Below are 12,157 nucleotides of genomic sequence, written 5' to 3' on the forward strand. Positions count from 1 at the left end.
CCGTTTTCCCACTCTCTGCCCGAGCTCCAGCGGTACTACCGCTGGCACTCCAGCGGCACTACCGCTGACCAGGGGCGGTACTACCGCTGGCATTCCAGCGGTACTACCGCTGGCCCCAGCGGTACTACCGCTGGGCCCCTGGTAGTGCAAAAGCACTACCACCGCCAAGAAAGTCTTCGCAAAAAGGTCCGTCCACGAACAACCGCTAGGCATGCGGTACTAAGCTCCTGGAGCGGTACTACCACCGACCAGGGACGGTACTACCGCCAGCCAGCGATACTACCGCTAGCACTCCAGCGGTACTACCGCTGGGGCCAGCGGTACTACCGCTGGGGCCAGCGGTACTACCGTTGGGGACCATTTTGCAAGGAGGAAAGAAACACAGTGGCGGGGTCGCTCCAAAGATGAAGGTAAGGGAGAATATGTGAAGTGTGCGCGTGCAAAGATAGATTCCACCCAAACCTTTCCACTACGGATCCCCTCTTAATAGTACGGCTTTCCTATGACTCAAATAAAGAGAATCGTAGAGAACGCCGTGCTTCCGTTGCATGAATGAGGAGGCGAGTCATCTTGTGCCGTTGACGTGTGTTATCTGAAACCTTAACACACACAGTTAGTCCTTTACGGTACTGTCATCAATCACCAAAATTACTTAGGCATAAACTATGCCCCAACACACTTCCACCAAAAGAAAATTGATTCCCCCACCAATCCCTTGCGGATCTTGTTACTCTTGGGTGTTTGAGCATCCTAGACGGTTGAGGTCACCTCAGAGCCACATTCCATTATGGTGAAGCTTCGTTGTCTTGTTGGGAGCCTCCAAGCTTTGTGTAGAGCTTGCTCCAACCTTGTTTGTAAAGGTTCGGTCGCCGCCTTCAAGGGCACCTATAGTGGAATCACGGTACCTTGCATTGTGTGAGGGCGTGAGGAGAATACGGTGGCCCTAGTGGCTTATTGGGGAGCATTGTGCCTCCACACCGCTCCAACGGAGACGTACTTCCTGTCAAAGGGAAGGAACTTTGGTAACACATCCTCGTCTTCATTGGTTCCACTTGCGGTTATTTCTAACCTTTACATTGTGTATGCTTATGTTGTTGTTTATCTCTTACTTGTCTTAGTTATCCTTGTTGGTAGCATCATATAGGTTCACCTCCTTGTTGACATTTTAGAGAACCCTTATGCTGCTAACCCTAACTTGCTAAGATTAATAAAAAAGTGGTCGTTGCCTATTCACCCCCCTCTAGTCAACCATATCGATCCTTTCAAAGGTTTATACTTCATACTCCAATAATTGTGAATGGATTGTTACTTATTCCAAATGGCATGGAACTTCACGAAGATTTTTTATGAATTTCTTGGCCAAAAATATACCAGAGACGGGCCACATGCTGGCCACAAGGCAACAAGGTGCTCCCAAGACGCGTCGTGATGCCTTGTGAAGCCCGTGCAGGTCTCCCGGCCCCTCTCTTCTCCCATATGGTGTGTTTTACCCTACAAAAATCATAAGTTATCTTTCGGAACGAAGCGCCGCCGTCTCGAGGCGAAAACCTAGACAAATACCCTTTTGCTCTCCAATAGAGAGATTCTGCCGGGGAAACTTCCCTCCGGAAGGGGTAAATCGAAGTAATCATCACTAACGCTTCCTTCTTATGTGATGAACAATCTTCATCAACATCTTCACCGGCACCATCTCATCTCCAACCCTAGTCCATCTCTCGTACTTAATATCTATCTCAAAACTTCAAATTGATACCTGTGGGTGATTAATTGTGTTGATTACATCTTGTAGTTGATGCTTATTAGATTACTTGGTAGAAGATATTATGTTCAGATTTTTAATTATTATTATTACGCCTCCAATATTAAACATGTTGATGAGGTGTGGATAATAACTAAAACATATCTTAATTTTCATAGCAATCCATGGCATTGTATTGTCATATTTTTCTTAGAAAAAACAACAATTTAAAAATAAAACTTGAAAACATAGAGAATCAGAGTAAATTACAACTTTGATTCTTGAAGTCGCTGGCCATCACACAATCATCCTCAAATTCAGAAGACGCTTCAGTATTGTCTTTGTATGTAAAAATACATGACTTATACGGTCCTAAATATGGATGAGTCTGACTCTGAAAATACCAGTAGCTGGTTTCGTCCCGTCCCGTCCATACGGACGCGTTATCCCCCGAGCGGAACAACCAAAAACCCTCCCCTCCCATTCCGCCTCCCGTTGTTTCTAACTATGGCAGCTGCAGCTGCTGCCGCTGCTGCATCGGGTGCCACCGCGCCAGCCACGCATCACGCCGACCACCCCATGAACGCCCTCCACTCCACCGCCCTTCGCCGCTCCGCCCTCCACTGGGACGCCGCCGCCGCCTTCTTCTCCCCGCCCTTCCGCTCTCGCCGCTGCCACCTACGCGTCTTGCTCCCTCCTGCTGCGGCGCTGCCCGCCAAGTCCCGCTCCAGGGCCAAGGCCAAGCTCCTGGCGGACGCGGGGGCTGTGGACCCTTGGCTCGCCTCCCTCTCCCTGCTCCCCGCCGACAGCGGCGACGCCGCCGCCGCCCCCGCCCCCACCGGCTGGGCGATTGGGATCGATCCAGACACTCGCGGCGCCATCGCCGTTCTCACACCCGACGGCTCCTCTCAGGTGCGGCCCGAAACTCGCGTTTCGCGTTGACTGGTGTGCTTAAGCATCCATTCACATTTTCACGTCCTGTAGGTGTTCGATAACCCGTTCGTGAACATAATGGTGTCGGAGCTCACCCGGAAGCGCTTAGACACCAGGTCCATCATACAGCTTCTCCGAGGCCTTGATGCGCCTCCAGGTATGGGCACAGGAGTGTAATTGTAGACCGTCTGTGTTGAGCGCAAGGACGTTATGGTCAGTAACCGTTGCTGGTGTCTGACTATGATATTGTGGTGTCTTTGTTATCTTGCAGGAACTACGGCGTACATTGAGAAATCAAGTCCATTTCCAACCGATGGAAAGCTGGTCGGTTTCTTGCTTTCCCTCAAGTGTTCAGCCAGTCACTGGAAATATTTGCATAAGCATTACAATCAACTTTTGTTTTTTGCATCAATACCTAGAGAAGTCATGTCGTTGGATAGTCCCTATAATAAGAATAGTTGAGGATTACATTGCTCTCTTGCAACTTGTTACTCTCTCGGTGTATAATATTTTGCAGTAGATTGGTGGTAATATAACTAACATTGTGTGCTTCTTGAGATAATGTGTCTCTGAAGATGTTCCGCACACAAGTTGAGGCTAGAGTTTTACTCTAAGCAGTGTGATCTAATTCAAACTTAGTTTGCAATATGAACTTGATAGAATCTAGTTCACACCATACAACTATTTAAATTTCATGTGAAACATGTGGTATAATGTAGGTTCTGTCAGTAATCTTTGTTCTGTTAGTGACTTCTTGCCTTTTGTTTTATGATATATATTTAGGGATGGTGGAGTACAGGTTTTTCGTATGGCTTGTGGATTGCTGCTCTAGTGGCATCTGAATTTTCTGTTGTGCCGGTTGCATCACAGACATGGAAAGCGTACTTTGGGCTAACTCGAAGTGCATCACCTAAGGTTTGTTGCTCTTCTTATATGCCTCTCATTTACAGAAAACTGTTTGAAATTTTTGCTGTTTGTTGGTAAGAACTTAAGCGTAATTATGGCATTTCAATAAAGATGTCCAACCGTTGCTGTTTTCATTGATGTAATTAAGGTTGTGTAGTAAAAAGAAAAATATAACAGGGTAAGTATTTGTATTGAGTCCTTGAAACAGCGTCAGTGTAGTGAGTTCTTGAAACCAGGTCGGTGTGCTCATACTCATGTGTGCCGACAATTGGAACCCAGGAAACCTCTCAATGTAAGTTCACAGCTGAATTGATTCAATTATTTTGAATGGTCTAGAGTGAAGAAGTCTGGGTTGGCCTTTAGATATCATTGGATTAGGTCGGGGGTGCTATGATCCAAGCTAAAGGCAGTAATGAATCAAATCTGAGTTCAACCAATTGATTGCTACAGTGGTAATGCATAGATGCCATTTCATTTAAGAGAACATTTCTCTCTCCTGAACTGAATGTTTGTTGCTAGATCTTGTGTGTTGTTCTACTAATTATAAACTTAACATGACACCAATGTTAGTCCATGTTTTTTAATCCTAAGCTCAAATTAGTACTGCGTCATAATAGTTATCTTATCACCCTTCTACGTCTGTCAGGATGATAGCAGACGAGCTGCTACAATCTTGTTCCCGGATAAGGCTCTGTCCCTCAAGTTGAAGAAACATCACGGTACACATCTTACTATTTTCCAAGTCACAACAGCAAGTCAATAAATGAATTATTTTGTCACAACATTCTAGTTCGAGCTGATCAATTGGAGACACTGACAACACTGACATATGTGTAACATGCTGTACACATGATGCGCTCTCTTTGTATTTCTTGTCTTGCCTTCAAGATGCACTGGGCAAACAAACCAATGACCCATATTTGGTAGCTAAATATGTTTGACTATTATAGTTTGCTCAATCCATGTAATTGAATGACCCGCTGAAAAATGAGTAGATTGTGATGCATTTTTTTTCTGTAGTTCATTGGTGTTTTGACATTGATGCAGGGCGAGCAGAGGCTCTTCTGTTAGCGGCCTATGGAAAAGGACTCGTGCTACCATCAGAGAAGTTCATCAAAACACAAAGAGTGCTCAAGCAAGAAATCAACTTGACATTGACAGGGATGCCTGATTGAATCATCAATAATTATTAGTTGGTATTGACAAGTGCTGCAAAATAATTTGGTTATTCACAGGAGCCATATCATGTACTCCCTCCGTTCCCAAATACTCCCTCCGTCCGGAATTACTTGTCATATCAATGGATAAAATGATTGTATCTAAAACTAAAATACATCTAAATACATCCATTCATATGACAAGTATTTTCGGATGAAAAGAGCATAAGTCTTTTTAGAGATTTCAATATAGACTACATGCAGATGTATATGGACATATTTTAGAATGTAGATTCACTCATTTTGGTCTGTATGTAGTCTTTTATTGGAATCTATAAAAAAAACTTATATTTAAGAAGGAGGGAGTACCTAGTAACTCGACAGAGATCTTAAGTTCTTAACTATCTTCACGGAGTGCATTATTGATCTACCGTAGAGTTTAACAAGCTAGTGTACATTGACCGTGAATATTGTTAACTTTTGGCGACTGAGAAGTGAGACAATTGTATTGATTTAATTTATATGATCAGTTATGCTCATTTTAAAGGTATGGCCATGTTGTACCCATGTCCGCAATCTACTCTCTCTGTTTCTAAATATAAGACGTTTTAAAGATTTCACTATGAACTACATACAAATGAATATAGGCATATTTTAGAATGTAGATTCATTTATTTTGCTTTGTATCTAGACTACAGTAAAAAAATTAAAAGGTCTTATACTCCCTCCGTCCTAAAATTCTTGTCTTAGATTTGTTTAGATATGAATGTATCTAGTCAAGTTTTAGTATTTAGATACATCCATTTCTAGACAAAGCTAAGACAGGAATTTTGGGACGAAGGGAGTATTTAGAAATGGAGGAAGTAACAACTATTTTTGTCTCTCAGAAACTTATATTTTGTTGCACGAGTCACATGGATATGTGTATTACTACCAGTCTACCACCGTCTCAAAGTACAAGACGTTTTTGTAGGCTAGTTTAATCAGTAAAAGTAAAAAGAAAAAGAAAAAGAAAGGAACAAGGTCGGTGTACAACAGGTTTAACAGCTGAATTATCCGGGAGAAACGAGAGCGGCTCAGAATGCCATTTCATTAGGCAGAACATCATACAGTATGTGCCATTTATTCATTTTATGTACCACCTCTGTTCATAAATATAAGACGTTTTGGCAGTACAGATTGAACTGCGAAATCGTCTTAAACGGAGGGAGTACTTTTTTGGGTTTCGGTATTGTACATGTATCTTCTTCAACAGGGGGTCACTGCATACGATAAACGGACATGCCATTATGATGTTACGGAGTAACAGCACTAAGAGCAGCCTCATAGCTTTGAGGCGCTCGCTGTGACCTTGCTCAAGGCGGTAGCTGCCTTGGACCCAGACTGGCGCCCCAGGTGCTTGCAGATGAACTCGCCGGCTGCCATTACCTTGCCCAGATCTACACCCGTCTTGATCCCCAACCCGTTTAGCATGTACACTACGTCCTCGGTAGCAACATTACCCGACGCGCCCTTCGCATACGGGCAGCCACCGAGGCCCGCGACGGAGGAGTCCACGACACTGACGCCCATCTGGTTGAGCAGAGAACATGGTTGATGGTAAGGTCCAAGACGCCATTTTCGTTTTCATGTGATGCTTTGTTCAGTATCTCAGTAGATGATTACCTGGAGAGAGACGAGTATGTTTGAAAGAGACTGCCCGTAGGTGTCGTGGAAATGGACAGCAAGCTTTTCCACGGGAACGACGGACATAACTGCCTCAAGCATTGGTATAACTGTGCCTGAATATATGGAAGAAGCTACATATTATTTGAAATTTTCATGAAGTGACGGTGGCTTTATCTAGATAATTAATCTTCAGAAGTACTAAACATAATCTGACATACTCGCAAAAAGAAAACACAATCTGACATTAGGAGAATTTACTGAACTTAGTGATGGTCAATAAAAGTTTCCCCAAGCGACACTGGTATAGAACTAGGAACAGTTTTCTTCCATTACTTGAAGTCAAGAAAACCAACATTTGTTTGAAGGCAACATGAAACAAATCATGCCAAATATGCCAAGGCTTCAGGATGACAGTGAGGACCTTGGTGTCAAACTGGCACATGCAAGATAATATCCTTTATGTAATAGATGTAACAAACTGAAGCCCAATAGTAGCAAAATCTAGCTATGGCATACTTAAAAATAAAACTGTGGGTAACAAATAATGCAAGGTCACCTGGGGTACCAACTCCAATCGTATCACCAAGCGAAACCTCATAGCAGCCCATGTCATAAAGCTCTTTGGCAACATAAGCTACATTTGAAGGTGGTACTGATCCTTCTACTGGGCATCCAACCACACAAGAAACATACCTACATTGGTGCATAATAAAGCAACACAATATTAACATATGTCACACTGGAAAACTGGAGTTTAAAAGGCTAGAAAATAAAATAACTCACCCTCGTACAGGAATTTCTTGCTTTTTTGCTGCAAGAGCAACATCATTATAGCGAACAAGGCTCTGTTTAATTGAACAGTTTATGTTTGACTTTGAAAATGCTTCAGAAGCTGACGCAAATATTGCAACTTCTTTGGCACCTGCTGCGGCTGCTGCTTCAAATCCCTGATGATGAATGAACATGCCTAGTTATTAAATGGGGCAAGCTAACAAATATAACACTCACCTGATTAAAAATGATTTACCTTGAGGTTTGGAGTCAATACAGGAAAATTTACACCTGTAATATTCCGAACCACTTCCATAACATCCTTCGCATCAGCTAGCTACAATTGTTAACATCATATGATTCAGCAATGGGATCTCAAATACATTATAGGCAGATGAACTCACGGACAAGCAACACGAAAAATATACTCTCATAAAATAGGGTGAGCTAGCAAGACTTAAGAACCAGGCAAGCCATGTGCATTCAAGACAAAAAGATTTTATAGGCTGTTTCACAAATAAGAAAAAAATCGTCACATGAGAAGTTTTCAGTTAGACTACAACATAACATACTTATTTCGATTAAGATGACATCATAGTACTCCCTCCGTTCCTAAATATAAGTCTTTTTAGAGATTTCACTAATCCGTATGTGGTTCACTAGTGAAATCTCTAAAAAGACTTATATTTAGGAACGGAGGAAGTATTAGGCAATAGCACTCATGTGCAAATTTCCTTTCCTTGCTTCATTGCCAGGCAGTATTGCTGCCAGAAACAATTAAGGATGGTGATTCAAGTCTGGCATTATCCAGAGACACATTTCAGTTCTTGTTATTTGTGGCACCGGGCAATGTATCAGTACTGTGTCTGAATCTTAATAGCAAGGATCATTTGAATACGCAGTAAAAAGCCAATTTTCAAAGGTCAATGACAGCTCAGAACTATACTTATTCCCAGGTTTAGAGCTTGTGCACCGTATTCGTTCCATTTCCTTCACCATGTCGGACAATCAACTTCACCCAGACAATACTGCTAGTATCGGGACTTGCAATATAAATACAGATGCAAACAATTATGAGAAAACCAACATGGTAATGACTAATGACCAATGGGACTATAAACTACTGTTGTTCCATAATTTGCAGTCTTTGACAACACAACAAGCAGCAACTTTATTTTACAAAGGAATAGATGGCGAAGTTCTGCTAGATCATGGGAATCACATAGATATCAAAGTACATACAATTGGGCAACAGAGATCTTCAGAGTTACACAACTCCCTTCACATATGCGTAAGAATCAAATTGGTGATCTTAGTTACCTGTGGCACCCATTTTGGGGAGACAAAACTTGTTGCCTCAACAACTGATAATCCAGAGGTTGCCAATCTCTTTATGAGCTCAATCTTTACAGGTGTTGGCACTGTATTTTTTTCGTTCTGCAGTCCATCTCGAGGCCCAACTTCTACAATTTTCACACACCTTGGCAGATCATGTATTATCTAGAACAAAAAAAAAAAAGATGTTAACTCCAATTGATGTAAAGTAGAACTTCAGATTTTTTTTCTATTTTCGCAACAATGATTGCAACTCCCGGGATAAAGACGCCAAGTTGATTCATAGAAACATACTAACATACATTGAGATGAACTCAGAATTTATCAAGCATGGCACGCTAACAGATACGGTATAGATGCAATTACACACCCTGTTTGCAGCTTCTATCCTCTCTTGGTCGGAAGAAGCCGAAAAACATCTGTAGTTTTGTTGGTTCTGTGAAAGATAACTTGCATAAAGAACATGGCGGTTCCCTCCGACAGACTTGGCTCGATTAGACACCGGATGCCTTTGATTTGTCTGCCTTCTGCAAGCATGTTCTTCTCTATCATAAGCATATAATTTTAGCCTGAGTAAGTAATTGTGGAAGAAGGGATCCGAATTAGTGAGTAACTCATATTTGCATGATGACAGCAAGGAAATTCGGTAATCACCATTCGCTGTAGACGGTGAATTAATGTATGATTCAGTGAACCAGACGGTTCTCACGCCAATGACATAATCAGAATTCTCAGAATGTCATATGCGCTGATGTTTTTTATAAATGAGGTTCAAACTGAATTCTTACGATGGCATTATCAGGTTATATTCAGATTCTTCCAGCTCAAGGTTCCGAATCCCGGTGCACGCATGAATGTACATATTTCGGCTTCAAAGTGAATCCCCGATTTCAATTGCATATGAAGACCAAACCACGCTCACCGCGAATCGCCTGAAGAAGAACACGGCGGCGGCGCATCGGCCTTGCGAACACCGGCCTCGCCTATCCCGGGGCAAGGCCGCTCTGAGAGACCAGGGGTAGCCTGCATGCCGGACCGCAGCAGAAGGGACCTAGCCGCCGAGGCCGCTGCGGAAGTCAAGGCACGCGGGGAGGCGGTCGAGGACTGCGACGCGGACCTAGAACAGACCCTGGACGCCAGCATCCTTCGCACAACCGGGGCTAAGGATGCGGCACGGGTCAGCGGGTCGTGTCGGCCTACACCAGCACGTAGGCCTGGCTAGGCTGATGGGGCGGAGAGGGTGTTTCTAGAAGCTTCTAGAAGCAGCGAGGTCCCGGGGCGAAGGCGTGAAGACTGAAGAGAACACGCGAACTGAAGAAGTGAAGAGTAGGAAGAAAGTGAAGGCAAGAAGTTGCGTCCGGACCCTGCACACTCGTGGGCGGGCCGTGGGGGCATCCCTATCCCCAACGGCGTGAACGAGTGATTGGATGATCATGATTTGTCCCATTTTACAAGGGATTGAATGATTTGCTTCAGGGTTGTTTTAATGAGCTATATTTTTTTTAAATATTGCTTTTTTATTCTTTTTGAAAAATATAGCGTTATTTTTAAAAAAATCAAAAATATAGTGACGTGTCGGCCAGTCGGGCCGATTGCAACCTGTCGGCATAGGCGTGGCCGATTAGTGTCCAGTCGGTCACGTGGAGGCCGACTATTGGCCCGGCCACGTCGCCCCTCACCCTCTCGCCCTGGAGGCTGGCCAATCGGTCTCGGCCTGGCCGATAGGCCTGTCGGCTCTGGCATGGCCGATAGGTGGTCGGCCAGCCAGCCAACGGCCGCTCGCACCCCTCTCTCTCATTCTTCCTCCTCCTCCCATTCTTCCTCCTCTTTATCTCTTTCTCCTCTTTCCTTCACTCCTCACCAAAAAAATCTCTCATCTCTACACTTAATCCTAGCCGTTTTTTCCACATTTCTCACCGTAGTTCTATTGTATAGGGTTAGAGCAACTCTAGCAGACCATGTATAATTGCGACCTGCAAACGTGTTTTACAGTTTGATGAAGTGGGGTTTTGCGGGACGAAATGTTGCGCCGCAGAACAGAACCCGTATAATCAAACTGCATAATTTGAAATAAAACATTCGCGGGCAAAATTGGAACCACAGTCTACATCGAAGATGATCATACAAACTACATTCACAGCCTGCATCACTTACTAGAGGGGGAGCACACCTACTGGAGCTCATCGGAGCTCACCAGAGCTACTATCTATCCTACCGCACTACGCAAAATTGAGCTCACCGGAGTCGAGCTCGTGCGGTAGTAGATGCGCAATGCACTCAGTCATCGTCGTCGAAGGAGAGCTCGATGTTGATGCGCTCCTGCGCAGTCGCTTCGCGGCGCCACTCCTCCACCTTGTGGCCGAAGGCGAGGGCCGACGCGACACCCTGCTCGTAGAGCATGGCGTCGATCTCCTCCTCCCTCCGACGGCGCTGCTGGTCCTCTTCCGCCTCTCGTGCACTCCAAGCCAGCAGCACGGGCAAAAGGCTATCCGCCTCCGTCGGAGGGAGGAAATCCTCCGATCCGAAGACGGCCCTGGCACGTCGCTTCGGCACCGCCTCGGCCTCCGGCTCCATCTTCACCAACGGGAGCTCTTCGAGCTCCCTCTTCACCGGGGGGAGGGAGGAGCACGAGCGCGAGCTCGACGCCTCGAAGGAGTTGCCGGAGAAGAGGCGGCCGCGCACGCGGTCGTACTCTTCTGTCTCGCGACGGAGGAGCGACGACGGCGGCGTATGGCCCCACTGCGTGTACCGGCGGGCGGCGCGCTTACGGGCGGCGTCGGATCTGACGCAACGGGCCCTCTCGGGATCATCGTTCCTACGGCTACCGGAGTTGGCCATCACAGGCGGTGGAATGGAGCGGCTACGTGGCGGAATGGAGGCGCGCGACGGCGGATTGGAGGCACCGGCGGTGAGGTGAGGGAACTTTTCGCGGCGGCGAAGGGATAGGGTTTCGACCCGCATCGAGCGGTCGAACCCGCAGATATACCGGTCGAGCGCTCGCGTTTACGGGCCACCGTAAAAGTTTTACGGGTCGGGCCGCGTTTGCAGTATCTGCTGTGGCAGAAAAAACAGTCCAAACCCGCATACTCGCCAGATTTTTTGCGGGCTGGGCATTTTGCGGGGTCTGCTAGAGTTGCTCTTAGAGCAGCCAAACCATCCGTCTCACTCGCGATGGGGTAGTTCGTTGTGGTGTTGTTCAATCTTTTTTGGTGGTGATGGTGGAGTTTCAGGTGGAGGTGGTGGTAGTGGAGGTGGTGGTGGAGGTGTGGGTGAAGGTGGTTGTTGTGGTGCAGTTGGAGGTGGTGGTGGTGGTTGATGCGTTCGTCATTTTTCTCGGTGTTCGTCGAACGTCATTCGTTGTTTCTGCGCACGTTTTAAGGGTAAAATATTTTTAGGTTTGTCAATTTAGTAGTTTAAATATTTCTAGGTGCTCCGGTAGCTTTGAATATATTTAATTTTGTGAATTAAGTAGTTTAAATATTTTTAGATCCTCCGGTAGATTTGGATATATTTAGGTTAGTGAATTAAGTAGTTTGAATATTTTTAAGTGCTCCGGTAGATTTGAATATATTTAGGTTAGTGAATTAAGTAGTTTTAAATATTTTTAGGTGCTACAGTAGATTTGGATATATTTACGTTAGTGAATTAA

General features: G+C 45.0%; 2 protein-coding genes across 4 annotated transcripts; one reads left to right on the forward strand and one right to left on the reverse strand.

Annotated features, from left to right (window-relative positions):
- Positions 1–2,207: 2,207 nt before the first annotated feature.
- Positions 2,208–5,284, forward strand: LOC123443491 (Holliday junction resolvase MOC1, chloroplastic-like). The gene is made up of 6 exons (XM_045119874.1): positions 2,208–2,650; positions 2,723–2,828; positions 2,943–2,995; positions 3,455–3,586; positions 4,224–4,296; positions 4,625–5,284. The coding sequence occupies exons 1-6, from the start codon at positions 2,246–2,248 to the stop codon at positions 4,750–4,752; spliced, it is 897 nt and encodes a 298-aa protein (XP_044975809.1). The 5' UTR covers positions 2,208–2,245; the 3' UTR covers positions 4,753–5,284.
- A 502-nt stretch (positions 5,285–5,786) lies between these two features.
- LOC123443490 (hydroxymethylglutaryl-CoA lyase, mitochondrial-like) lies at positions 5,787–9,981 on the reverse strand. 3 transcript variants are annotated; one of them, XM_045119873.1, is made up of 8 exons: positions 9,431–9,981; positions 8,879–9,035; positions 8,494–8,673; positions 7,430–7,510; positions 7,186–7,349; positions 6,959–7,095; positions 6,400–6,515; positions 5,787–6,306 (listed from the first exon to the last, which is right to left on the reverse strand). In XM_045119873.1, the coding sequence occupies exons 1-8, from the start codon at positions 9,649–9,651 to the stop codon at positions 6,058–6,060; spliced, it is 1,305 nt and encodes a 434-aa protein (XP_044975808.1). In that variant the 5' UTR covers positions 9,652–9,981; the 3' UTR covers positions 5,787–6,057. The 3 variants fall into 3 exon arrangements, with proteins under 3 accessions (XP_044975808.1, XP_044975807.1, XP_044975806.1); XM_045119872.1 differs by having other exon boundaries at positions 8,879–9,053; XM_045119871.1 differs by having other exon boundaries at positions 8,879–9,077.
- Between the last annotated feature and the right edge of the window lie 2,176 nt (positions 9,982–12,157).

Source organism: Hordeum vulgare, chromosome 3H (assembly GCF_904849725.1).
Source record: "Hordeum vulgare subsp. vulgare chromosome 3H, MorexV3_pseudomolecules_assembly, whole genome shotgun sequence".
In the NCBI taxonomy this organism is placed as follows: Eukaryota; Viridiplantae; Streptophyta; class Magnoliopsida; order Poales; family Poaceae; genus Hordeum; species Hordeum vulgare.

What these genes read in the sequence shown, in the direction of transcription:
- LOC123443490 (XM_045119871.1), bottom strand. Translation starts at nt 9,651, where the DNA reads ATGCTGGCGTCCAGGGTCTGTTCTAGGTCCGCGTCGCAGTCCTCGACC. An exon ending in GGATAGAAGCTGCAAACAGG is followed by an intron (nt 8,674 to 8,878) that starts GTGTGTAATTGC and finishes TTTTTGTTCTAG; the next exon opens with ATAATACATGATCTGCCAAG. An exon ending in CCCCAAAATGGGTGCCACAG is followed by an intron (nt 7,511 to 8,493) that starts GTAACTAAGATC and finishes TAACAATTGTAG; the next exon opens with CTAGCTGATGCGAAGGATGT.
- LOC123443491 (XM_045119874.1), top strand. Translation starts at nt 2,246, where the DNA reads ATGGCAGCTGCAGCTGCTGCCGCTGCTGCATCGGGTGCCACCGCGCCA. An exon ending in CTCGAAGTGCATCACCTAAG is followed by an intron (nt 3,587 to 4,223) that starts GTTTGTTGCTCT and finishes TACGTCTGTCAG; the next exon opens with GATGATAGCAGACGAGCTGC. An exon ending in CAAGTTGAAGAAACATCACG is followed by an intron (nt 4,297 to 4,624) that starts GTACACATCTTA and finishes ACATTGATGCAG; the next exon opens with GGCGAGCAGAGGCTCTTCTG.